The sequence below is a fragment of the Aristolochia californica genome, unplaced genomic scaffold, assembly GCF_029961685.1.
Source record: "Aristolochia californica isolate CCGP_79_NKW_82.1479 unplaced genomic scaffold, dmAriCali1.0.hap1 SCAF_12, whole genome shotgun sequence".
Lineage (NCBI taxonomy): Eukaryota > Viridiplantae > Streptophyta > Magnoliopsida > Piperales > Aristolochiaceae > Aristolochia > Aristolochia californica.
In genome coordinates, this window is record NW_027181793.1 from 27925647 (window position 1) to 27950790 (window position 25144).

At 38.5% G+C, this 25144-nt stretch overlaps 4 protein-coding genes across 5 annotated transcripts; 2 read left to right on the forward strand and 2 right to left on the reverse strand.

Annotated features, from left to right (window-relative positions):
* Positions 1-111: 111 nt before the first annotated feature.
* Positions 112-9392, reverse strand: LOC137945771 (probable homogentisate phytyltransferase 1, chloroplastic). Of its 2 annotated transcripts, XM_068791788.1 has the most exons (12): positions 9127-9392; positions 7748-8031; positions 7564-7647; positions 7386-7460; positions 6805-6888; positions 4064-4153; positions 3168-3269; positions 2973-3068; positions 959-1030; positions 775-870; positions 592-696; positions 112-449 (listed from the first exon to the last, which is right to left on the reverse strand). In XM_068791788.1, exons 1-12 carry the CDS (start codon positions 9206-9208, stop codon positions 408-410), a joined length of 1212 nt encoding a protein of 403 aa, XP_068647889.1. In that variant the 5' UTR covers positions 9209-9392; the 3' UTR covers positions 112-407. The 2 variants fall into 2 exon arrangements, with proteins under 2 accessions (XP_068647889.1, XP_068647890.1); XM_068791789.1 differs by lacking the exon at positions 6805-6888.
* A 2725-nt stretch (positions 9393-12117) lies between these two features.
* LOC137946978 (ethylene-responsive transcription factor ERF003-like) lies at positions 12118-12828 on the forward strand. Its single transcript, XM_068793267.1, has 2 exons — positions 12118-12197; positions 12317-12828. The coding sequence occupies exons 1-2, from the start codon at positions 12118-12120 to the stop codon at positions 12669-12671; spliced, it is 435 nt and encodes a 144-aa protein (XP_068649368.1). The 3' UTR covers positions 12672-12828.
* A 2341-nt stretch (positions 12829-15169) lies between these two features.
* LOC137946218 (COP9 signalosome complex subunit 5-like) lies at positions 15170-21498 on the forward strand. The gene is given in 8 exon segments (XM_068792435.1): positions 15170-15646; positions 16048-16188; positions 16190-16245; positions 16247-16328; positions 16408-16555; positions 20543-20625; positions 20764-20841; positions 20958-21498. Coding segments are annotated over 8 exon segments (1083 nt in total). The 5' UTR covers positions 15170-15250; the 3' UTR covers positions 21057-21498.
* An 846-nt stretch (positions 21499-22344) lies between these two features.
* LOC137946209 (pentatricopeptide repeat-containing protein At2g18940, chloroplastic-like) lies at positions 22345-25128 on the reverse strand. Its single transcript, XM_068792426.1, has one exon. The coding sequence runs from the start codon at positions 24940-24942 to the stop codon at positions 22444-22446; it is 2499 nt and encodes an 832-aa protein (XP_068648527.1). The 5' UTR covers positions 24943-25128; the 3' UTR covers positions 22345-22443.
* Positions 25129-25144: the final 16 nt, after the last annotated feature.

The following is a 25144-nucleotide window of genomic DNA, read 5'->3' on the forward strand; positions in this document are numbered from 1 at the left end:
CGTAAACTTGTAAAATTACTTCATATTGGCATTTGTATACAGAATTATCTTTTATTTACAAATAAAATTTCTTAATGAGCAGGTTCACATTTTCATTTTGTTTTCCTTTAATCCTTGAAGAGTAACCCTAATTTGGCCAGAAAATTAAAATAATATCATTTAAATAGCTATTGAGCTGTCTGAAATCATTTTCATGAACCTACATGGAATAACTTTCTTACTTCATATTGAACTGTCAAGTCCTTGCCAATGGTCAAAGTATCCTACCTCAAGTCTTTTTTTCCCCTCACGTAAAGTATTGCAACCGTCTTCATTTAACATTTCTTGCACCCGATATATTTACGCCAAATTCTTTGGGTACCACCATCTAATATAAACCTGCTTTCATATCATACTATCTCCATCGGTCATCTCACAAGTGGTATCAGTAGGTATTCAGCATAGAAAAGCTGCAAACAAACCAGAAAAAAGGTAAGGAAATAATCTGGAGATGGGAACGCTGCGAATGAGGTTGACAACTAGGGTGAATGCATAGGCATTTATTTAGTCTTTTCTTTCTAAATGCCAAGTGGGCATGGATCGGTTAATCACCTTCCAAATAAACATGTAGAAAGATGTTATTGCTGCTTTACTCTTCAGGTCAATTGCCTGAGCACGCGTCCAGAGAATCACGGCTAAGATGATATGGCCCAGAACCTAAGAAAGGCAAACCAGAGAATGTTACTTTCCAATAAAATAAGAATGTAATTGGCAACAGCAGCTACGGTGGCATACAGTAGCAACTTTGCTCCAAACGCAGGAGGAAGCTACACCCATCATAACCGCAACACAGTAGGCCATCTCAAGAAGGTAGATACACGTCCAGAACACCTGCTTACAGAAATTTGGAATCAATTTTAAAAAATGAAATGCTTGATAGATTTTCTTTTGTTCTCTGAGACATGAAGCAATCACATACCGACTTTTGACCAAGGCGAACACTGAAGGATTGAATACCAAATATCCTATCACCATCAATATCAGGTATATCCTGCTTGAGCGCCCAGCAAAAACAAAACAAGAATGTATAAATCATAATAATGGTTGAAGCCAGAACCAGTAAACCAATATTAACTTATTTATCACTTCTTCATTTTCCATAAAATCTCTCAGCCGTTTCCATCTTAAAAAATTCTTACAATCTTTTTTCTCTCTTGTACCCAGCGATCTAATCCATTTTACACCTGACGTGTAAATGCCCTCAGAATTTGTAAATCTGTCATACCAAGTCAAGCTGTTTGTTTTGTTTGAAACAGTGTCGAGCTGTATCTTGAACTCCAGAAAATTTACATTTTCTCCTTAGTCTTCTATTCGCACTGAATAAATAGTGAATATGCAACTTCCATAAGTGCTTTACACAGCTAGCTAGCTAACTGTATTTACCCAGTTGAATAATCGCTTATTATTCTGTCTAAAGGGATGTAGATTTGATACAAAATAGAGGACTGGGTTGATAAACTTTTTGTGCCTGTTCACTCAGCAAGTTTTTTAGTGTCACTAGCATGTGGTACTTATTTTTTTGTAACAGGTCACTAGTGGTTACTTTTGTAGGATGATAAGTTACCACAAGATCAATGTGGCTAGGGTTATGCAGAAGCAGAATATTTTAAATTGGTATTCAACAGTGGGGAGCCAGAAAGATTTGGAAGGGTGGGCAAACCATAAAATAAAAATGATTTATTAAAAAAACATTGTTCTCAAAATATAATGACAATTTCAAAAGCTTGTTTTGATAAACAATGTCTCATTAAATTATCTTCTTCTCTTTTTTTTCTTTTATTACAAAAATATGGTCTGTTAGGTGTAAAACTAGTGGAAACACTCATGAAAATTAGTCACAATCTTCATGATGATAGTAGTTATGAACTCAAGGACAAAACAGTATATCACAGACTAGTTGGAAAAGTGATTTATGCCATAGTCACACCTGTCCTGATATATCTTTTTCAAGTATGGTCAGCCCATTCATGGAATGTCCACCCAAGGTACATTTAAAGGTACACAAAAAATATCAAGGTATTTAAAAAGGCCACCTAGAAAGGAGTTGTTCTTTAAACCTCATGGTGCTTTGAAGATAGAAGCCTTTTTCCAGCGTAGACTACGTTGGCTTTAAACTTGACAATTGGCTATTTTGTGTTTGTAGGAGAAAATTGATAAGTTGAAAGAGCAAGAAGCAGAATTTTGTGGCCCGTTCTAGTACAGAAGCTAAGTATAGAGCTATGGCTCATACTATCAGTGAGTTGATGTAGGTGAAATCAATTATTCAAAAGTTAAACCTACATTTTTCTGTACTTATGACCATGTATTATGATAATCAGTCAGCTATATTCATTGTAGAAAATCCAGTGTTTCATGAGGGGACCAAACATAGAAAAGTTGATTGCCACTTTATTCAAGATACAGTAATGCAGAAAGTTGTTGTTACCCCCTATTTTCGGTCTAGTGATCAAGTTAGTGATATGTTTATTAAAGCATTGAGTAAACATGAAAATGTTTTATTCAAGATACAGTAATGCAGAAAGAAGTTGTTACCCCCTATTTTTTGGCACCGAGAGCGGGGGGTGCCAAAGTTTTACTAAATATGCCCAAAATATCCCTACTTTGGCCACATGAGACTATTCTTAAAGAAATAATGACTTCTATCAGAGAGGCAGAGAGATCAAACTACAGAACCAGTAACAAAAATACCCAAATGATTTAAAGTCTGCACATGAGTGCTAAATAATAAATGTGTTTAAAGACCTTTATGTTAAAGCATATTTATAAATCTTGAAAATGTTTGTCCCTTCACCTTTCCCTCCACTCTTTCCCCAAATCACTAGGTCAAGTTAGCAGTCTTCAAAAAGCTGCTAAGATTTCCAATCTTTTTTTCTAAATAATAGGATTTCCCAATCAAAATTTCCTATTTTTTAAATGAGCATTTAGATAATTACCTTAAATAATGCTATAACAACTGAGAAGAAGCTCATAAAACCAGTTGCAAACACCAGTGGCTTTGAAAAGTTTGCTGGCCTTTGGAAAACGAAGGTCTGCAAATTCATAAAAGCAAATATCAAGTACTGCTAACTCTGCAATGGTCAATCTTACAGAACTCTAAACTTTTACAGGTGTGATTAAATTGAACTAACCTGCATATGCAGAAAAAAAGCAAGCTGAACTATCACAGCTCGTACAGCCAAGATGCACATTGCTGCCACCAGAGCAAATCTCTTCCATCTCAAAAAGGGCAGCTGAAACAGATCAGACTATCCACTATTAGAAACTACTGTTTATTGTCATTTTTGCTGCAGTTCTTGCTCTTAATGTCATTAGTAGGTGAATAACTAAGAGAAAAAAGAGAAAGACAAAACAATTTAAGGACAGGAAGATCATAGTACAACTGTATGATCTGTTTTCAGGCATATCTTTATGCATATATTGGTTATGTCTGAGTCCTTTTGTATGAAGGCTCCATCTGGTCTAAGAAACCAACCTGAACTAATTACATAGCCACTTGATTTGGGAAAAGACTTAAATGTTAGTGATCTGTTCCTCCCTCTTCTCTTTAACGACAAAAATTTGTGACAGCTGGGAATCCATAGATGGCTAGGATTAAGAAGCAGTGGAGAAATTGGAAAGCTTCCATATCAAGTATAAACTAGTGCAAGCACGTTAGTGCTGGCTCTTTATGGGAGTGGTTATTGACTTCTAGGCGTTCACTCTAGATCCAAAACTAGATCTTGCCAAAAGGATCTTAAAACTTACTATGGAAGCAATCCGTTTTCTGCTTAGCTAAGTGACAGAGCAGAATAGTGAAAACTATCTACAAATACTACCTAAGCTGAAAATCACACTAAATTTGCCACAAAAGAGATTCATACAAAGGGAATTTGCTTCAATTTTCAGTTCCAACTAAAAAGTCAAAGAAGCAGGCATAATCATAGTTGCCTTGACGATTAACATGGTAATAAGTTTTTGGCAAGAGAATTAAATCTACATGGGTTGCCTTTGAATTAAAAAATAAATGAATAAATGAAAGACTTACATTGATGGAGTAAGCAGTTCCAAGTACAAAGCTGATAAAAAGGGCCCAAAACAATGGCCATGAATGAACAGCCCATGCAATGATAAAACTCTGCAATAAGAGCATATTGATCACATGACATGCTTACAGAACTTTTTGTAATTAAGTTCCTGAAGATGATGCACCGGTAAATCACTGAGCAGTAAGAATACATTGCATAAAAGATTTCTCCACAGAATTGTCTGCAGTTAGCAAGCTTCTCTTTCCATTTGATAAGAAAATCACATGTATCAATGCTTTGCAAGGTGGATATTTAGGTATACCAAAAAGTAGATGATAACGTAGAAGAGAAATAAAAGCTCCAGCCAAATCATTTTAGATGTGGTTGCAAAATTAGAACCCCTCTTGAAGTGTAAGTTGTTGGTTAAGATCCCCATGAGATTTTTTTTATGATAGTAAACACTTTGTTACAAATAATGTACAAGAAGTATGTCTTGCAGCTCAAAACCCCTAAAGGAAATTTTTAGCAGCATATCTATTCGACCGGCCAAAGACCATCTGAACAGCTCATACAAAGGGGACAAGCAACTCATGCTAGAAAGTACACCATCCATCTAGCTTAGCAGCACTGTCTGACAAGACATACACCATCCGATTGGATTAAGAAAGGAATGACTCAAGTTTAAATCTGTTTACCTAGACAATTTTTTTTTGAGAGGGGCGTGGCGCGATTCGAACTCACGATCTGACATACCTAATGTAAGAAGAATACCACTAGACTAAGCGGTCATCAGTTGTTTACCTAGAAAAGAAAAATGAGAAAACAAGGCCACGCAACAAAGGGTGTCTGATTGGACTACCCTCTTCTAATCGAAAAAAAAGAGAAAAGAGAAAATGAAGAAGGCAATTTACGAGGGCCATCCGATTGAACCAAGACCGCCTACTGGTCAGGAGAGAGAAAAGGTGCTAGAAGCATCCATTCAAAGACCTATTCAATTGGCTAGTCCAAAGAAGTTGAACACCCTGAAGAAAAAACAAAGAGGCATCCAAGGAAGACCGTCTAACCGGTCCACAACTGTTTGACTGACACATTCCAAAAAAGTTGCAAAACAAGATTGAAGGTTTTGATTTTGCCAAGATAGATTTCTAAAATGTGTAAGTAACCTATCTATGTGATTTGGCAGCTCTTCACAAAAAATATTGTATTTTTATTGTGATTTTTAATCGAGATGTCGTTGAGATTTGAAAAGGACAAAATGCTCCTTTCCCAGCTGAACGATTTAATTTTTTTAATGTTGAGAAGTGATTTATTTAGATCGATTTTTCCCCAAGATTTTTTTTCTCCCTCAACTTATAAGGCAAAAATGAACACTCCCAAGCACTCGCATACCTTGAAATTGAATTTTGAGAACAATTGCTATAAAGTTAAATATTTGTAAGCTCATACTTTAAAATCTTTATTTACTTAGCATCTCTTATGCTAGAATCTTTCCACTTGTATTTTGAAATCATTCATACATTCTAGCATATTGATTTGTCTGAGCATTAGAAGGGGCTTTCAAATAAAATTCAAAATTTGGGGGCGTATTACAAAATTCAACTCTCAACATGCTTGTATTTTGATATATTTTGATTGAACTTGGTCAAATACATTGAACTTGAATCATTGCACTTCGAAATTAAGTGTTTAAGTTCAAATTACTACTCGTAGACTTATACTTTGATATCAATTTCTATATTGAGTTGTCTTTACACGTTATCCCCTATTTTAAAACCAATACTATTTTCACTAGAGCTGTAACTTTTGAAATCAAGTCATTTAGGACTACTTGAATTGTGAAATTTGTCTATTTAAAGGCTATTGTTGTCCAAGTCATAAGTCCTTGTATAGGCAAGTAGTACTGACAATCTCATTCTTGAGTCTAGGCCTAGTGGGCCCAGTGAGCTACTATTTTAAATCCCTATGTAAGTCTAGGCAAGATTACCTAGTTAACTATTGAAAATCCATTTGTGGTCCAGGCTATGTGCCTAGTTTACAATATTAAACCAATGTGAGGGTGAGCTTATGTAAGTTAGCTATTGTGGTCAATTGAGAGGTGTAAGACCTACTTGGACAACCTTATAATTGGCCTTAAAAGCAATTTGTTGTAAGTACCGCTTGGCAATTTAAACATTGTAGAACTCCAAAGTGCAAAAACATCTTGGAGAGCGAACTAGCAATGCGAGGAAGGATTGTGACCCACTATAAATCATGTGTGTTCATTATATATTTGCTTTCCTGTGTACTTAATTGTTTGTACATATGCTTAGATTGTGATATTTGCATTACACATAAGAATAATAACGAGTGTGAACGCACATTGTATTAAAAACCAAAAGGAGTTGATAAATAGCAGCATAATTTAAAAAACCTATCAACAACAAACCCCCACCCGACTATACACACATTTAAAGAAATTAAAAAAAAAAAAACCCCACCCGACCTAACGTATATGGCATGACTAACTAAAAACTGCGAAGCAAGTATAGGCCAAAGGTGAAAATGGCAAAGGGAAAAAGAATAGAGTTCAATAGCTACAATTACCATCATTTTAAAAAAAAGGTAGCCCTTCGGATTAATTTTATTGTTCCACCAAGAAGTTGTCGCTTAGATACCAACATCTTGTTTAATTCCTAAAGAAAGTCTTAATTGAAATGAAAATACTTATCTTCCAGCACTCTCTCTTAACAAATGTTTATGAAGCAAACATATTTCAACATACCAAAACGCCAAAGGTAGAAACAATTGCCACACCAGTCCTCACTGCATATTCCCCCGATGCTAATGGAAGATTTGGCTTATTTACCTGAAATGACATATGAAGTTACTTGGAAAAGAATAAAGCCAGAGTATAAGACAACACATGGAATCATTATTGCAAGAGAACTAGAAGTTACTTTAGAGGTAAAATAGGGCTAGGCCCCATTGCAAGACAACACACATCAATTCAAGAGAGTCCCCAATCATATGATGCAATAATCGGATCACTGACTTCCAGAAGGGCAGTAAATTTAAGCAGCCATACAACATTTTAAAATCCATCAGATGACCAAGATACTGAATTGCTTTGACCAGTTCAACCTGTGAATCCTACAGGACCCAAATTACTCAATTTTCATGCATGAATTATTTGTCTCAATGTATTTGTTCAATCCAAAACTTGAGATAAAGGGCGTAGTCTGAAATCGTCGTTCCACGCCCATTCAATCTTCATTGGACTATCTTTATAGTACTGGAAATAGTTCAAGGAGCATTAAAAATTAAAAAGGACAAGATACAAGTAAAATAATCAATGATATTTACCTGGTCAATCTCTATGTCGAACAACTGATTTAACCCAACAATGTAAATATTCATGAAAAGGGCAGCCACCACGGCCTACATACAGAAACAAAAACAAAAATTCCTGAACTTTCAATAATATGATGATTTTTAAACAAGACGGATAGAATTTTTCAACAAGGAATGATTCAAAGAATACCTCCAGAAGCCCAACTAAAAATACTGGTGAAAGATCAGACAAGCTTTCAACAGCAAGCAAAGAAACAGAGATTATGCTCAGAGCCTGCTTGGACACAAATTTTGAAAAAAAAAACTGAATCAGCAATGTATCAGTTAATTATAAGGATCTATTTTGGATATGATCATCTAAATAATAAACTTACAGTGCCTATGATTGTATGGGGCCTTGTAAATCGATAGAAAACATCTAAAGAAGTTTGTATTTCTGTCCATGCACTTTTCGAACCACAAGCATCAGGTTCAGGTTCTAAAGTATGTTTGGAGATGGCATTTATACAAAATTTCTTCTGAGATAGGAAGAACACGGGCCCTCTAAAATTGCTTTCAATGTGGCGATTTAAGAGACGCCCTTGCAATGTTACACCATGGGAACCTCTTATAACTTTGCTTGATTGATGATTCGAATGTTGAAGTGATATGCAGCTGCCTGTCAATTCAAGAAATTGAGACAAAACCCTCAGAAGATTAAGATACCTTCTTTTTGGTAAACAGTGAGAAATGCATTCAGTGAGAAAAGGAGGATACAAGATCACACACATGTGGAAAATGTACAGGAAAAAGAAAAAAGGAAAAAACAACATATCTTCTGTAAATTAGATATGCAATCAAGACTTTAAGGAGTTCAGAAATATTACTTGGTTGTTCCAAACTCTTAATTCATAAAAAAAATTTGAAGCAATCATCGTGATGGAATTTTTCATGTGAGACTCAGATGACGAAAACTGTCAAATCTCCCTCTAGATGGAGGGGTTCTGAGAAAGGATCAGTGTATATCCTAATTCCCTTCTCCAAGGGCTTAAAAATTTGCTTCCATGGAGTTAAGGACACAACATCATGTACCATCATCTTCCTGTACTTTTGTACACCAGAAATTAATCTGTGCACCACATAATCTTCATTCCGGCAAGAGTACCTCAGTTGCTGTGAAAAAAGGAGTCTTCCGGCAGCATGTTGTTGTGGCCGATTCCTTCCCAATTGCTTCCTCAACCTCCCTTTTTGTATTCATTCTTGTTTCATGTAAAGCATTCCAAAATTTAAAAAGGAAAGAAAACTGAAAAATCAGCTCCACCTGATTGACAATTTATCAGTGACCCTATTCACTCTCCTTGTCGCAAACTGATTTGAGTGAATCTAGAAAAATCATCAAACGAAGAAGATGTGCAAAGATAACTTGATTTGGCCAACATAACTCATCATAGTTCTTGTCCGCAAATAAAAGCCATATATTATACAAGAGATAACAAAAACTAGTTTCTACAGGAAAGTGCAAATGTCGTTTTCCTTCGCATCCATATGACAAGCGGAAATAAACTTACACGCAACCACACAAACTGGACAAGCATGCAAAAGAATGAAGAAGAAGTAGAGAACTCCCCCCATTGAAAAATATCACATTTTAACCCCGCCAGAGCTGCCTCAACCTTCACGACATAGAAACCACACGCAGAATCATAGTTTTGAAACAAAATAGAAACGCCCATTTTTCACGAATGTTTCAAAAGGTTTGATTTTGAAAACATACCCGTAGCTCTCGAAGCAGATGAAGGAGCAAAGCATGCAGAAGGTGAAGCTCTGAGTGAAACCCTGAACAGAAGAGAATCCATCGAATTGAGCGCAAGAATGAATAGCTAATGCATTCGGAGTCACTCTATTCTCATTTTCAAGTCCAGAACTCAGAGAGACTGGGCGTTTGAAGCATTTTCAATGCCATGCAGATGCGGGTCTTGAAAAAACGAAACAAAAAAGAGGAAAACATAAAAAGGTGAACCGTTTGATTGGCCACCGGAAGCAATGACGAACCAAAAGGCCGCCCACCGTGAGTAGAAGCAGAACTAGTAAAAGACAAGAACCTTTGTCGCCACCGCCCATCTTTACTGTTTCTGCCGGGTAATTTATTAGTTTCAGGAGGAGGCGGTACTTACCAATTTATTATTCGATTTACTTCTCGATAAATAAAATTTAAGACTAAATTTCAAATAAAACTTGAAAAAATAATCAAAAATATAAAATAAGAGTTAAATTTCATATTGCTTATCTTTTTTATAATCAGAATATCAGATACAAAATAACCCGAAAAAGAAAAATACGTTGATTTACCAATTTCTCTAACTTACCGTCAACCTCCAGAAAACCATTTTGGACCTGACCAGTCTTCGCTGATAAACCGACAGGAGGAGGGATGAGGGGAAGCTTTCAGCCAAAGAGGAGGAAAAACTATGAATCTGCAAGGAAGATCAACTAGTCAAAGTGAAAAAGATGCTTGGCCGTAGAGTCCTTGTCAGTTGACAATTAGTACCCGATCAACTAGCTACAAGACGAAGAAGATGGGGACGCCTGTACGTTTGGACTTTAATTGCGAGGACGAAAATTTCATTGATCTGAGAACGAAGGCGAACTCAGGTTATTTTTTAATTTTTTAAATTAAGTATTATAATTTTGTATTTGTTATTTTAAGAAATTTTATTTTACTGTAGTAGGCTAGTTGGACCACAAGAGCACAACTATAACATGTGAAGACTGAAGCCTATCTGCACCCGAATCAGCGAACGGTTCGACCACGTGTCCTTTTCTGCGGAATTCGGCCCATCTCTTGATGTATGTGGCACATGAGCCCCCGGATCACATATTAAAAACGTTTCTCTAAGATGGAGAGTCCACAATCCTGCTCTCCTTTTTCCAATTTTCATCCGATATTCATCCCATCCGTATCTTTCTTGAACTTAATTCTGTATACTCACTGCGGATTTCTTCCATGTGACATGAATCATGAATGATGGACCCCACCACTACGATAATCAAGGATAGATGACCCACGGAAACGATATTGTCACCCCCCGTGACATTGATGTCGAGGGTCATGCTGTTGTTTCTGTAGTAGGAATCTGAACAGGTTCGACCTCAACTTTGAACGTACCCGGACTTGAAGCCACCCCTGCCTGTGACGAAAGCAAAACGCCTTGGTTAAGGTTCTCGTTTTCTTACCGGCCCCTGTTTTTTGGCCTTGTCACGACTCTTAAAAATCCCTGCACGATATCCGTCACTCGTTTTTGTTTGTAGGCACGTTAGGTTGTCCCCGCACGTGAGCGTGAACGACCTCCCCTCCCGTGCAGGTAAAAAACGTCGCCGGGGCCCACTACCCACTTCCATCACCTGCATGGATTCTTTGGCTTCCCCCCTTGTTGCATGGTCAGGGGAGAAGGGAGGGCGGCCACTTGTCCATGTGCGCGCAAAATGGGCGCATGTGACTGACTAGCCACTGCAGACCCTTTTGTTCCTTTTAGAGAGCCGTGGCAGGAGCCTTAAATTGGGCTCTCAACTCTACCTGGGTTTGCATTCAATCATGATAGTGATCCAACGTTCATCCATGCCATTTTCCCTCCAATCACTGCTCCCATTTTTTTACTCTTGGTGGGCCCTTCTCGAGATGAGTTCCACATGGGAGCAGAGGCAGAGACTCTTGGGGAAGGTTCTTTGTTGTAATGGTCAAGGCCTTATGAGGTTGATGGTCATCCATATCTTGGTCTTATATCACATGACTTGCCCGCTTCCCATCATCATTCTAAAATAATTTTTTAGTTTGTTAAAAACCATTAATTTATTTACTGAGACTTGTAGCATTTAATCTCCCTAGTTTTCAAAAATTTCAAAGAAATGGTTGTAATCTGATCACATCAATTACTATCAACAAGTAATGAGAGGGGTCTTATAGAGTGATAATGGCAGGAGGTCTTGATGATGCTAGTGAAGGGGATTTCCAGGAAAAAACACGAAAGAGTGACTGACACTGTGACACATACCCCTGAACCTTGTCATTTTGTAACCGACTCAATTTTAGATTGTAGCTGATGTTTCCTCCCCGCACAAACAAAACTCTTCTGATGTCACTCGCTTCAAGGTAGGACCCACTTCCCACAAGGGGCAAAAAATGATATCCCATGATAGCAGTCATATATAAAAAAAAAAAAAAAAAGCCCTTTTAAATAGTGGTATTTGGTCAGATCAAACGATATCATTCCTTGGGAGTTATCAAAACAACCAAATTCCCACATCAAATTACCTTGCAGGCTTGTTCATTCTTACACCAGAGGGACTGCGTTTGGATTTCGCAGTTTACCTCGTTAGAAGCTGGGTTCACTTAATATTATGGCGGGAAAGATGAGCTGATTGATCAGGCATCATTTGGCACAAATGCTGGTTTTAGATGGACATTAGTGAATATAGTAATGGTTGAGAATATTTGGAGATATTAGTATTTGTTTAATGTGTTTAATTATATTAGGAATCCACCACGGGAAGATCTACTCACAAATTTGGAGTAAACATGGTGAGTAGGGGCTGTTTGTAATTGAGAAGAACGACAGGGGCGGGGGTGTGTGTGCTTCTTTGCTTTAAAATAAGGAGGCAACAGGGTCTCTCCTCGCACTACATAAGGGCCATGTCTCCTTCATTCAAATCCATCAGTGCTTTGTGATACAACCTCAAAAAGGCAAAAGGCAATCAAGTTTCTTCAGCCATGGCCAGAACGCAAAGATTCAGAGGAGTGAGACAGAGGCACTGGGGTTCATGGGTCTCGGAAATCAGGCACCCATTATTGTAAGTTCTCTCCACCTCTCTTCCAAATCGTATCCTGTAACTACTCATGATTTCTTCTAGTTTCTGCTCTTCGGGTTTCCCAACTGACTCACAGTACTCGCCGTTGCACTTACTTGCAGGAAGACGAGAATCTGGCTGGGGACGTTCGAAACCGCGGAAGATGCAGCGAGGGCTTACGACGAGGCGGCGTGGCTGATGTGCGGGCCGAGAGCGAGGACCAATTTCCCCTACGATGCCAACACGGATAACTCTCGGATTCTCTCCGCCACCCTCAGAGCCAAGCTGCAAAAATGTTGCATGGCGTCTCGGCAAGAAACGGCGACGACGACGAAGGCAACTCCAGCCATAACGGCGGCGCCCGAGAGTGTGGAAGAACTCAAGCCGGTGGCGGACGAGGACATCGAGGAGATGATTGAGGAGCTCATTTATAATGGTTACATTGAAATCTCTTGCTCTTCTTCTTCGTCAATCTAAGCGGTAGGGATGTCTAACGTACATAAAAGTAGAAAGCATATGATAGGAGAATTTTTGGGGTAGTTTGTGTTCAGATTTTAAGGCAAATCAATGTAATATCTGTTTCATTTTTGCTTGTATCTCTTTCGAGCTAGATCTATGAGAGTATTGGTTTCTTTGGAGTTTGGGCATACGTGCAGGGTGTAGGGTACCCTCAAGTGGGACAATGGTCCTACAGCTCCAGCCAATAAGGGGGACCATTTTGCACCATTTCCCTACTGCTTTAAACACAAGTAGTGAACAAGTGTAACGATTCCACCACGTGCCTACACATGGAATGTATATAGAAAGTGAGGAAAACCAGCAAATGAGTAGGGTCCAATGAACAGGGTTTAAGAGCTTTCCCATAAGAGAACATCGATTTTGCCAGATTGAAGTTATAAGGTATGAGTGCCTAATGTTCATTCCACTGTAGAGCCAGAGAGTACCTAACCGGAGATCGAAATGACAAGGGAAAGGGGAAGTTGCTTTTGACAAGGTAAAAATTGATGAAAAGCTTGCTTTGCTGCTTCCCATTTGGATTTCATTATCATCAGAATAAGGATGTTGTGACTCCATATTTGCTGGTCAGGTGGGTGATACTGATGGTTTTTATGAGTTACTTTGTCAAATTTTATCCCACGGGAAGTAAATTGGGGTGGGCTCAAGTAACCAAAATATTTAACCTTGTCCATACCCTGTTCCCCTACTTTCCAATTATGTCACCCTCTCTGTCCCTCATCGACCATAACTCATTTCATCTTTAACAAATCTAATGAAAATTATTATAAAAAAAAATTCATGAGAGTGTTGATGAAATGTCATGGGTCTACCAAAACTTTTGCATTGAGTGAGCACATACTCGCGGCAGGCAACAGTGAAAGAACTGTGTATAAATATCACTCTTGAATCAATGAAAAAGGAAGTGGTTGGGTTTAATATCTAATATTTATTGATAAAAAGATGTTGGATAGGCCTAAAATGAATATGAAAGTTAGGGCATTTCACCTAAGAATACTGATGGTTTGTCCTTTGTGGGGAGAAATGGTTTATAATTGGGCTTATCAAGCATGGGGAACCGAATGATCAAGCCTCAGTATCATGTGGTGTCACATGACAAAGGATGGGAAAAAAATTTGAAATGAGTAACAAAATAATGATATTGTGAGCATGATGACCTTAGAAGAACCATGGTACCAATTTTTAAATAAGGAGAGCAGCCTATAGTTCCATCAATCGGTAATCCATTCCTTTGTCATTGTGACACTGGGAATCCTTACTTCTCATGGAAAATCCAAAAAACCAAATAAAAGCAGTCAAAAGGCTCATGCTCAATCATGACCTGTATCAAACTGATAGTCAAATACGAGGCCACGATGATCTTGGTTAGGGGGAGGTTTTTGCTTTTCTAACATGTAGGATTGATTGAAGGTGAACGAACGCATATTCAGCTAAGGACAAGATTCATCCCATCTTGTGGCATGATTTCATAGACGATGATTGTCTAATTAGCCAGTTTCTTTTCTCTAATTCAGGACTCCAATTCTAAATCAATTAATGCTTTGAACCAGCTAAGTTGATAAAAAAAAATTAGGAAAATTAAGTAGAAATAATCAAAAGTGATGTCGGAATGGGGGTGTAACGGAGAGACAAGATGGTAGTGTCACATCGTGGTCCGGATCAAAGTTTTATTTGTCAAAGGTATCTTGTCCAATTACCATCCCAGCTCAAAATATAGATTATAACAAGTTAGTTATAATCATTCTAGGTATTGAAGGATGAAGAATATAAATCCTAAGTGGGATGCTTAGTTAAGGAAGAACTGGGTGGGTCGGTGGTCTGTATGTGACATATCTCATCTCATTCTGTAAAAGCTAACGAGGCATAATTGCTTCATTAGATGTGATCCAGTGAGCAAAACTCCAAACAAATGATTCAGTTCTTTCACTTTTGTTAATGTCACCGAAATAAATAAAGCAGCTTAGAGTTGGAACTAATGATTTTGTTTAGCACCGATGGAACCCGATCCAAACATCATCAAAATTTCTGGCAACCATTGCTTGACTAAAACAAAAAAAGTGCAAAGCGCCGGCTGGGCGGCTGCTCTATCTCGTATGTGCCATCAAATCAAGCGATCCACTCACTGGGATTCTTCTTGTTCATTTCTTACACCTTACTTTAATACGGTATCCGAACTTTTTCGACTAGTATCAGATTCACAGATACTCTAATTCCTTTAATCTTATGTTTTTTTTTTTTTTTTTTTTGTTCTTCATGAGATTGGGCTTCTGGAACTGGCCGGTAAAGAGGCTGAGAACCGGGAATGGAACACCCGAGTGATGGCTTGGCCGTCAGCCGTTAGGGACGCCTTTGTCTGGTCCGTCTGCTCAAAGCTTGTAAATGAGAATAATAAACCAAATTGCATATTTCATTCCGTGTCATTTCTCCTTCTTTCTTTTCTTCACGCGGTAGCACTCCATTCCAACTATTTGTGTAATCTACCTCTGCAAAACCCCATTGCAAAACCCTAATTGTTGGTTTCTCTCTCTTCGGAGGTTTCCATGGATCTCTTTCCTTCCTCTTGCACGATCGCCCAGCAGAACTGGGAGCTCGAGAATAACATTGTGAGCATGGATACGCCGTCGTCAGACTCTGATGCCATCTACTTCTACGACGAAGTAGCTCAGTCCAAAGTTCAACAAGAGAAGCCCTGGACCAGCGATCCTCACTACTTCAAGCGAGTCAAGATATCGACGCTTGCGCTGCTCAAGATGGTCGTGCATGCGCGTTCCGGTGGGACCATCGAAGTCATGGGACTCATGCAGGGGAAGACAGACGGGGATACCATTATCGTGATGGATGCCTTTGCTTTGCCGGTTGAAGGTACCGAGACGAGGGTGAACGCGCAGGCAGATGCATACGAGTATATGGTGGATTATTCGCAGACTAATAAACAGGTGAAGCCTCTTTCTCCCTTGCTGGATGCTATTACATCTGTGAATTCGACAAATATCTAAAATCCGGTTAATTGGATTTGATTTGAATCTTATACTGTTGTCGACCGCCGACATGTTCTTTTATCGGAGTTCAGCATTACTTTACTTCTTTCTGATAATCATAAAGTCTTATTATTTTTATTTTTCTTTCGCTCTCTTTTCTATTTTTGGCATGTATAAACGAAATTCCTTCCATTTCCTCTAAAAATCCTAATTCTAGTCGAGTCAATTTTGTGACGTCTGGCTTCCTGGTTTTGACCAAATGTGAGACTATGAACAGTTCTCTTGGCTTCTGAGTGTGTGACTCAGGAAAAGGTTTGGATATGATAAAAAATTTCATTGTGAACCAATGAATTCTTTAGGCTGGGCGGTTGGAGAATGTGGTTGGTTGGTATCACTCACATCCTGGTTACGGATGCTGGCTATCGGGTATAGATGTGTCTACGCAGATGCTTAATCAGCAATTCCAGGAGCCATTTTTGGCAGTCGTTATCGATCCAACGGAGGACAGTCTCTGCTGGAAAAGTTGAGATTGGTGCCTTTCGAACGTACCCACAAGGTTAAGCCTCCTGATGAGCCTGTCTCTGAGTATCAAACTATCCCTCTTAATGAGATTGAAGATTTTGGTGTTCATTGCAAGCAGGTAACCCAAAACTGATCTCATGAAACGTTTTCCTTTAAGGGAGCTCTTCGGTTGACAGTATGGTGTTCTTTTTATGCAGTATTATGCATTGAACATTACGTATTTTAAATCATCTCTTGATAGTCACCTCTTGGATTTGCTGTGGAACAAGTATTGGGTTAATACACTGTCTTCTTCACCTCTTTTGGCAAATAGAGACTATGTTGCTGGGCAAATTTCTGATCTGGGTAAGACTTTTTTTTCCCTGTTTATGGTTTTTTTTTTTCCATGCTTTCTGTATTACTTTCTTTTTTGAACTGATCCCTTTATGTTGTTCATTTTCATGTCTTTCTTTTTGCTCATCTCAAAGTTATGCTGTTTACATTTTTTAATTTTAAAGTCTATTTTGATGAGTCTAGTCGTTACTGTTTTTCCTGTCCCTCAAGACTTGCTGTGGCCTTTTTATTTTCTGTTTTTTTATTATTATTATTTTTTTTTTTAGAAAAAGACCCGTAGGCAAAATAACAAAACAGAAAAAGGGGGGGTTCTAACAATGAGCGATTGAAGAGAAACTCCCTCCTTAGCAAGGGAATCGGCATACAATTAGCCGATCTATGGATGTGAGTCCAATTACAAACAATGCCAAGAGAAAGGTCTTGAACTTCAAAGAAGGTAGACCAATGCCACCAAGGAGGTTCTTTAGAGCCCGAGCACCCTACAAATGACATCACTTGATTCACCTTCAACATGAAGCGGGCCCTAGGATTTGCTGTGGCCTTTGTTAAATCTCTTTGTGAGAGAATTTTAGTGAACCTTCTTCATCAGGTCCCTTTGCCCCAACCATAGAGAGGTAGATGCTGTTCAAGGATGTCCAAGATTATTCATGCCTATCACTTTCATAAAAAAAAAAAAAAAAAAAAAAGAAGAAGATTATTCATGCCTTTAGATGGTCAATGAGCTAGCATACTATCAGTTTTGTGTGCAGTATTGGAGTCCAGGGAGCAGTTGAGTGTAAGTAGCTGTTGTAGGGGAAGTTTCCATGGCTTCACTGGTTACTTGCTTCCCTAGTTCCTGGGGTTGTGAACACAAAAAACATTTTCAAAATTGTCAAGATGCCCTTCACAAGTTCACCCATGAATGATAAGCCCAATGTTGTTTTGAGACCCCTTGCTTTCGTAGTTGTTTTGTTCATGGTATTGAGAAAAATTCTAAGGACAGTTTTAACCTAAAGCATTATCTGAATCCAAGATTCCTCAGTTTTTTTTTATGTATTTAATTTTTATTATTAAGTTTCTTGAGTCTGAATAACCAAATGATCTTCCCGTGGAATAAAAAAACCTTCTAAAGTTGCACAAGATGTGCGTTTTGTGCTCTTGTCCCTGATATTCTATGTCACTTCAGTACTGAGTACATCATCTGTAGTGATTTTGTGTTGATCATGTCTATCAAGTAGCCACATGATGATGGAAGTTGATTTTGCTCATCCATCCTTCTCTCCTTTATGTAGTTCTGGGCTGTTTTCCTTAGTGGCAATTCCAAAACGAAGAATCAAGCTCTTGCATTTGCTAAGCGCATGGTTCTGTAGACCCCCTGTTAAAGTCTTCCTCTGTGCTTAAAGAGTACTCCATTTCTAGCATGTGTATCATGAGTTTCTAGCTGCGATCTTGGTTATGTGCATCTAAGGAGTTCTATTGAAACCAATAAATGTAAGCCTGCCTGACATCCACACCAGAATAAATGGAGTTTTCCAAAAAAAACATGCTAGTGGAGGAAGACCTTCTAAAGATAAAGAGTCTAATGATGACACTTTTGCTCTAACAATTTTCATCAAAGGAAGAAATTTAATAAAACAATATCAAATGTTCTTATTTCTCATCATCTTAAAAAAAGTTGTTGTAGAAAAAATAAATGAAGATGAAATGTAGAGGTTGGCTGATATTTCCTTATGAACATGGTTGCCCATATCAGGGATATGTATTGTGTATCAGCTAAATGTGTATCGGCTAAATGTGTATTTTGGGCCTACTGATATGGTACATGCCCTATGTATCAGAATAAACATGTATATCTTGCAAAGAATTGTGTTTTGCATGACACACATGTTTTTATGGGATGTACGTGATGCATGTCAGCTCTCGTCCAATACCCCTTATAAAAGTGGGGCAAGAGGTGTGTCTTCCGAGAGAAACCCCTTGAAAACGCCAGATACTGTCAGGCCGATGGATGGAACAACTTTGTTCGTCAGGAATGACTGCCACTTGCATTTACTGTGCTGTCTGATTCCTATATCCCTTTTGTTCTCTCATTTTTTTACAAGATCAGAGCCATTTGGTTGTCTTCTGACTATATCAAAGACATAAGGAGGGGGTTTACATTGACATTTCATATCATCCACCCCATTCCAATGACAAGATATCATCTTTGTCATTTGCACCATCGTTTTGTGTGTGTGTGTTGTGTGTAAGGCATTGTCAAGGTGTTGGTTATTATGGTAGCAATGTGTAATAATAAGGTGGAGGTTCTTTTTTTTTACTTCCTTTTTTGTAGGCAGACTTGTAGGTCTAATTATCCAGATCACTTGTCATACTAGTTCCAATCCTCCTTCGAACTTGTCATATTGTTTACTTGATGTGCTTATAGACTATTATGTTTTTTTTGTTCACGATTGGATGCAATATATTTATTGACAACTTACATTTTTAAAATTAATTATATTTAGATAACATCTCTCATTTATGGTAGTCATTTTATTTTTTAACTTACCACCAAAAGGTTCAAGACCTTCAAATACCAGGTTTTCTTTCTTAACAAACAGGTACTTTTTTTTTGTTTTTTTGAATGGCCTTGCCCCAAACAGGTACTTACGTATATCTAGTGTGTGGTCATGGGGGTTAATGTCTCACTAGAATTTTAGGTTTCACATTCTTAAAAGCAAAACATTAAAGGATTCCTTTGTTTTAGAGAATTTCCATAACTTCGTACTTCTTTTGGGTGACTACTGTCACGGCCCATTTCGTTGTCTGCCTTGATGCCTGTTTTGTCTAGTTTATTGGTAGGCCTGTAATTGGGTTGGATCTGGGTCAGATCCCTATATCTAGGTCTTGTCCTGATGAATTTTCAACAATATTTTTTTTAAACATATAATATTTTTGCTCAAGTATGAACCATGAAGTTATGCTAAGAAACAACAATAGAAATTAAAACAATAATAAATACAAAATTACAGTATATTTGTTTTTATTGCTAATACAAAGTATGCTAAAGTATTAAAACTGTTAAGTTGTGGAGCCTAATTAACACTTTACGCTATGTCTCGTTCCACGATATATTGACTGATGTTTCATTAAGGGTAGTTTGGGGATTTCACTTGTAATTCGGTTGCCCTAATTTTCTCTTTATATTTGGGGGCACCGTTGTTAGGGTTTTATTATCACTGAAGGAGCATCACAAGTTGCGCCCGAGAGAGGTTAGAGAAAAACACTTGTAAGTGTGTGCGATTTCTCTTGTAAATTATTTCATTTTCATAGTGGATTACTACAACGGCAAAAAATAAGGACGTAGTCTCACCTTGAGGCGAACTTGTATAAATCTTGTTGTTTTTCCATGCTTGTTTTTTTCCTTCTTCTGTGATTATTATTGTTGCTCTCGTTAGTTTGGAATTTGGGCCAGGTCTTGGCTTATTGCCAGGCTTTATTTTTGGCATCCAGTATACTACATGATACCATGGTGCCCAACCTTGCTTATGTAGATATTCTTCTGCAAAGAGTCCACCAATAAATTTTTTGAGATGTCAATTTTTCCTACAATCTGTCATTGGATGTGTGGGTCCCACTGAAGACATTCCGCAATTGGTTCAGTAAAAAGCTTTTTTTCTTTCTGCCAGTTCTTCTACAATTCCATCTTTTCATCTGACTTTACATATTCTTTCATTTTTTTAATGAAAACTCCACAGATTCTTAAAAGGATATGAATTGATAGAAACCAACAAATAGACAACACAGTGGAAGTGTTTAACTTCTAGCAAAGTTCAAAGAATAAACTGGACCATTTTTTAAGTTTAGGAATATATCTTTACCTAGTTTCAGCTCATACTTGAGGATTTTACTGTTGTAATTTAATATTTTACAAGCGGTTGTTGGTTCTTGGTTAGTCTTTGTTGCAACCACCGTTTGTTATTGTTTAATGGGTCAGTACTCTAGTTTCAAAATGTAATTTGTTCCATTCATACCATGCAGCGGAGAAACTGGAGCAAGCAGAAAATCAACTAGCTCATTCAAGACTGGGATCTTTTCTGATACACCCACAAAGAAAGAAGGAGGTATGCTGGAATTTTGATGTTGTGAAAGTTGAAGAGCAATGACTACTGCAGCATAAAGCTAATAAAATTTCAGGATGTTGTTTATCAGAAATAATAACTACAGGGTTATTGACTGTACATGAATTTTGGGGTGTGTAGGAGGAGTCTCAGCTTGCAAAGATCACTCGTGATAGTTCAAAAATAACAGCTGAGCAGGTGCATGGTCTCATGTCACAGGTAGCCGCTGCATCTTATTACATTTCACACTGCCTAAGCTGCAAAAGTCATCAGTGTCAAAGTTATTGCTTGTTGACCATATTCTTGAGCCTAATCTGTTACATTTTGTACTGAAGTTCATCAAGGACATGCTTTTCAACTCTGTACATCCCTCTACCAGTGCCCGCTCAACCACCAGTGAACCATCTGGACCCAAACCTATGGTTGAAACTTGATCTGGGCTAATATCGGTAGCAAGATCCTGATACCATTGTTATTCTGAGATGTTTCAAGCTTGTGGCTGCATTCATTGGTTTTCTATGGCCGAAATCCTCGTTTCTGCTTTGGTCTCTTAGATCTAAAGCTGTGTTTTATCGGTTATAGGTGAATTCACTGAGCAACTGCATTTTGTTTGGAATTTATCTAACATCTGTAATTAGGTGCTCTTCAGTATGCCCCCAACAAGAATCTGGCTTACTCAGACAGACTGTCAAATTGCCTTTCTAACTTATAAATAGTCTAACAGCGATGGTATAGAGAGTAGACCACGATAACAGCAAAAGTGTACATATGACCAAAACATGCTTATTATCCAATAACTGTACATAAAACTTGGTGAGTTTTCTCTACCGAATGTCCCCCAGAAATTTGCCCTGAAATAGCTAACCGAAGACGCAATGTGACTTCTTGCCCTCAGTTGAGCTCCATACTTTTTGTTTCTACGCGAGGAACAGCTATCGCCCTGTGAACATTCGTGGCCGCTGTCTCTGTTCTATGGTCATTTGTTACTGAGAAAGCCTCTGTACTACGCTCCGTCTGCTCGTCAGCCAACAACTTCTGGATTAAAAACTGCAACTTATTTTGTTGCAGTTGTCTCTGCATCTCAGACAGTAACATTGGAGTTTGCCGTTACCTTTCAACTAAACCAACTAATTCAAATTAAGGTGAAAACCTGAAAAAATTCAGTACCAATTAAGTCAAGGAGAAGAGTAGCGTAGCCCAGGGGGAAAAAAGAGTAAGAAAACTTCAGTCTTTTCTGGTTCTTGTTTGCTCTCCTGCAAAATGATATCAATGTCCAGATATCCACTGGATGGAGATAATGCTGTAAAACAGATTCTGATCCACCCCGAAAAGCTGATATCAGCGACACAGAAGAACATGACACCAGTCATAGAAAATAAATTTAACCAGGCGATCAATAACTAATTCTTCCCAGCTAACGGCAGATCAACTGATCTTTTAAAATTTTGCCTCCAATCACGGATTCTGCTTCACCCCGGGAAGCTGATATAAGCGAGACAGAAGAACACAGCATCGGTTATAGAAAATAAATTTAACCAGGCGATCGTTAAATAATTCTTCCCAGATAACTGCAAAGAATTGACCTTTACAATTCATGCTCACCGCATTAAGGCCCAGTCTCCTACACATATTGTATTTAAGGAAATCATGGATATAGGTTGCAATTCAATGCAACCTGCACCTGTATATGCGTATATGCATCAACTACCAAGAACCAAAATATATAAAAAATCATTTTGACTGATGTACAAAAGTTGCTCTGCCAAGTCCTGCTCTCCCAAAAATACAATGTTATTAGACATGAAAGAATATATGGTGTAGTTAGGAGTGGCAATTCTCCCTGACACTTGCAACAAGCTTCCGTAGTGAATGGTCATCCAAAGAAGGATCAACCTTCCTTATGTTTGACACATAAATCACTGCCTCTTCGTACATTTTAGCTTTACAATAGCCATCCACCACAGTTTTGTAGGTTAGCTCATTTGGCATGCAATCATGCTGCACCATATAATTTATGACACCAGTCACCTCTGTAAACATTCCAAGGTTAGCATACCCGGATACAAAGGTATTAAAGGTGATTATGCACGGTCGAATTCCTGCCTCAATCATCTCCCCAAGTATCCTTAAAGCCTCTTGCATAAGCCCCTGCTTGCAAAATGCATTTATGACTGTATTGAAAGACACAATATCTGGTCTCACTCCAGTGCTCTGAAGTCGCTTGAGTATCTCTTCTGCTTTCCAACATTCACCATTTCTTGCATACATGTCCATCAAACTATTATATGTTACCAGATCAGGTTGGAGCCCACTTTCACGAATTTCAGAAAGTATTTCATGGGCTTGGTCATTTAGCCGGTTTTTAGCATAAATTGAAATCATTGAATTGAATATAACCATATCCGGTTTGAATTCATTTTTCTTAAGCTCCTCAAATGCTTTCTCCATACCTTTTAATTGTCTACACTTGAAATTGACAAGAACGAGAGTTCTCAACAGCATCCAACTTGGAAATATATGCCGACTATAGATTTTTGCCTCAATTTCCTCTATCCCTTCTCTGTGTCTTCCGTTTGCATAACAGTGAAGCATCAAAGAGTAGGAAGCTTCGTTGGGCCTAAAGCCCTTACTCTTCATGTCTGTCAGAACAGACTCTGCTGCTTTCCAATCACCTTTCCTGGCTATTGCATTTAAAAATGCATTATAAGTTGCAACAGATGGGCTGAAACCGGCTTTAACCATCTCCTCGTACATTTTTGAAACATCCACCTTGGATCCACATCGACCATATGCAGTAATCAAAGTATTAAATGTATCACGATCTGGCTCAAAGCCACTAGTCTTCATCTCCCTAAACACACGATTCACATACTTAAACATACCTCTCCTACCACACATGACCAACATTGTATTCCAAGTCACCCTATTAGGAACACATCCATCTGTTCTCATTTCAACTAGTATCTCCACCATCTCTTCAGACCTTGATCTCTTCCCAAGCATCCCGAGGATGGCATTATATGTACATACATTTGGAACACATCCTGCCTTCTTCATTTGTTTGAACAATTCCAAGGCCTTGTTCTCCTTTCCAGCCTTACCATAAGCATTAATCACAGTGGTGTAAGTCACAATATTAGGCATAATTCCTCTAGTAGTCATTAGATCTATAACAGCTGCTCCTTCCTCATACAATCCAGCTTTAGTGTAAGCCGCAACAAGCTCATTATATGTCACTGAGTCAGGTGTGCACCCATTTTCCTCCATTTCCCGTAAAACATTTAATGCCTCTGTGCAATTTCCCACCCTCCCAAACACATGGAGCAGAGAATTGTAAGTCACAATTCCCGCAGAGTAACACCTTGACTTCAATTTATTGAAGAATTTCAAAGCTTCGTCACACAATCCTTCCCTCCCGCAAGCTGATATAACAGTACTACAAGTGAACTCATCAAATTCAAATCCTTTAGTCTCCATTTCATCCAAAAGGGATAAAATGCTATTCCAAGACCTACCCTTCTTACCGTAAACATCAAGCATCACATTATAGGTGACAAGAGTCGGAGATAGACCCTTTTCCTTGATTTGCTCAAATAACTCAATGGCCCTTTCATACTTACCAGACCGAGCATAAGCATGAAGAATAGTTGTATAAGCTCGAACATCAAGCGAATACTCCTCTATAGGAATTGCATCGAACAACTTTGCTGCAATAGAATGTTGGGATTCCTTACCAAGAACTCTAACAATTGCCTCTATTGTCTGGTCATCCAGTTTGGGTTTTTCCTCATTGGAGTTCGCAGCAATCCACTCAAACAAGATAAGAGCTTTCTCCCAACCGCTCGTGAGCTCTAGCCCCTTCAAGATGCCTACGAGGTCCACTTTTACAATCTCACTTTTTGCAGAATCAAGGAACGCCCTCATTGTTGACGAAGGCTGCTTAATTATGTAATTGAGTATCGTCTTGCCACTTCCAGAGAGGAAATCAAGGTGGGAGTTTTCCGACCCATTATATTCTTCTCCTGAGTCGAATTGTGAGAAGAAATCTTCATTGGGTTTCTTGATGTGGTCTTCTCGGATTTGGGGACTGGAGGCAACGCGCACGGAAGGGTACCTGTGAGAACTTGGAATTTGGTCGTTGTCCGAAGAGATTTCGTGAAGATGTTGGAGCAGGGGATCGATGGGGAAGGAATGCGAGGGAGGAGGAGGAGGAGGTGCAGGAGGTTTGAATTTGAGGGAAGTACTCTGTTGTGCAGCTGTTTTGGCTTGTAAGTTAGGATGAGGCAAGGGTGGCCTATTTGGAAAGAGAGCTCCTTCCATGTAGAAGCAAAGACGTTCCAGGTGAAGTGAAGTTAATGGAGGGAAAGAGCTTAGAATTTAATCCTGCATGTTGTCTGCGGCGAGTTACAGCACCAGCAGACGAGCAGGTTCTAGGTGGATGGCGAGAAGAGAATAAGAGAGCATGAAATCTAATCTTAGATGGTTACGTAGAAGAATCACGGCAGAAGATTGATGGCGGAGA

Excerpts from the sequence above, each read along its gene's own strand:
- LOC137946978 (XM_068793267.1), top strand. The coding sequence starts at position 12,118 with ATGGCCAGAACGCAAAGATTCAGAGGAGTGAGACAGAGGCACTGGGGT. Across the intron at positions 12,198-12,316 it reads GAAATCAGGCACCCATTATT|GAAGACGAGAATCTGGCTGG; the intron begins GTAAGTTCTCTC and ends ACTTACTTGCAG.
- LOC137945771 (XM_068791788.1), bottom strand. The coding sequence starts at position 9,208 with ATGGATTCTCTTCTGTTCAGGGTTTCACTCAGAGCTTCACCTTCTGCA. Across the intron at positions 8,032-9,126 it reads ATCTGCTTCGAGAGCTACGG|GCAGCTGCATATCACTTCAA; the intron begins GTATGTTTTCAA and ends TTGAATTGACAG. Across the intron at positions 697-774 it reads TTTGGAGCAAAGTTGCTACT|GTTCTGGGCCATATCATCTT; the intron begins GTATGCCACCGT and ends TGCCTTTCTTAG.
- LOC137946209 (XM_068792426.1), bottom strand. The coding sequence starts at position 24,942 with ATGGAAGGAGCTCTCTTTCCAAATAGGCCACCCTTGCCTCATCCTAAC.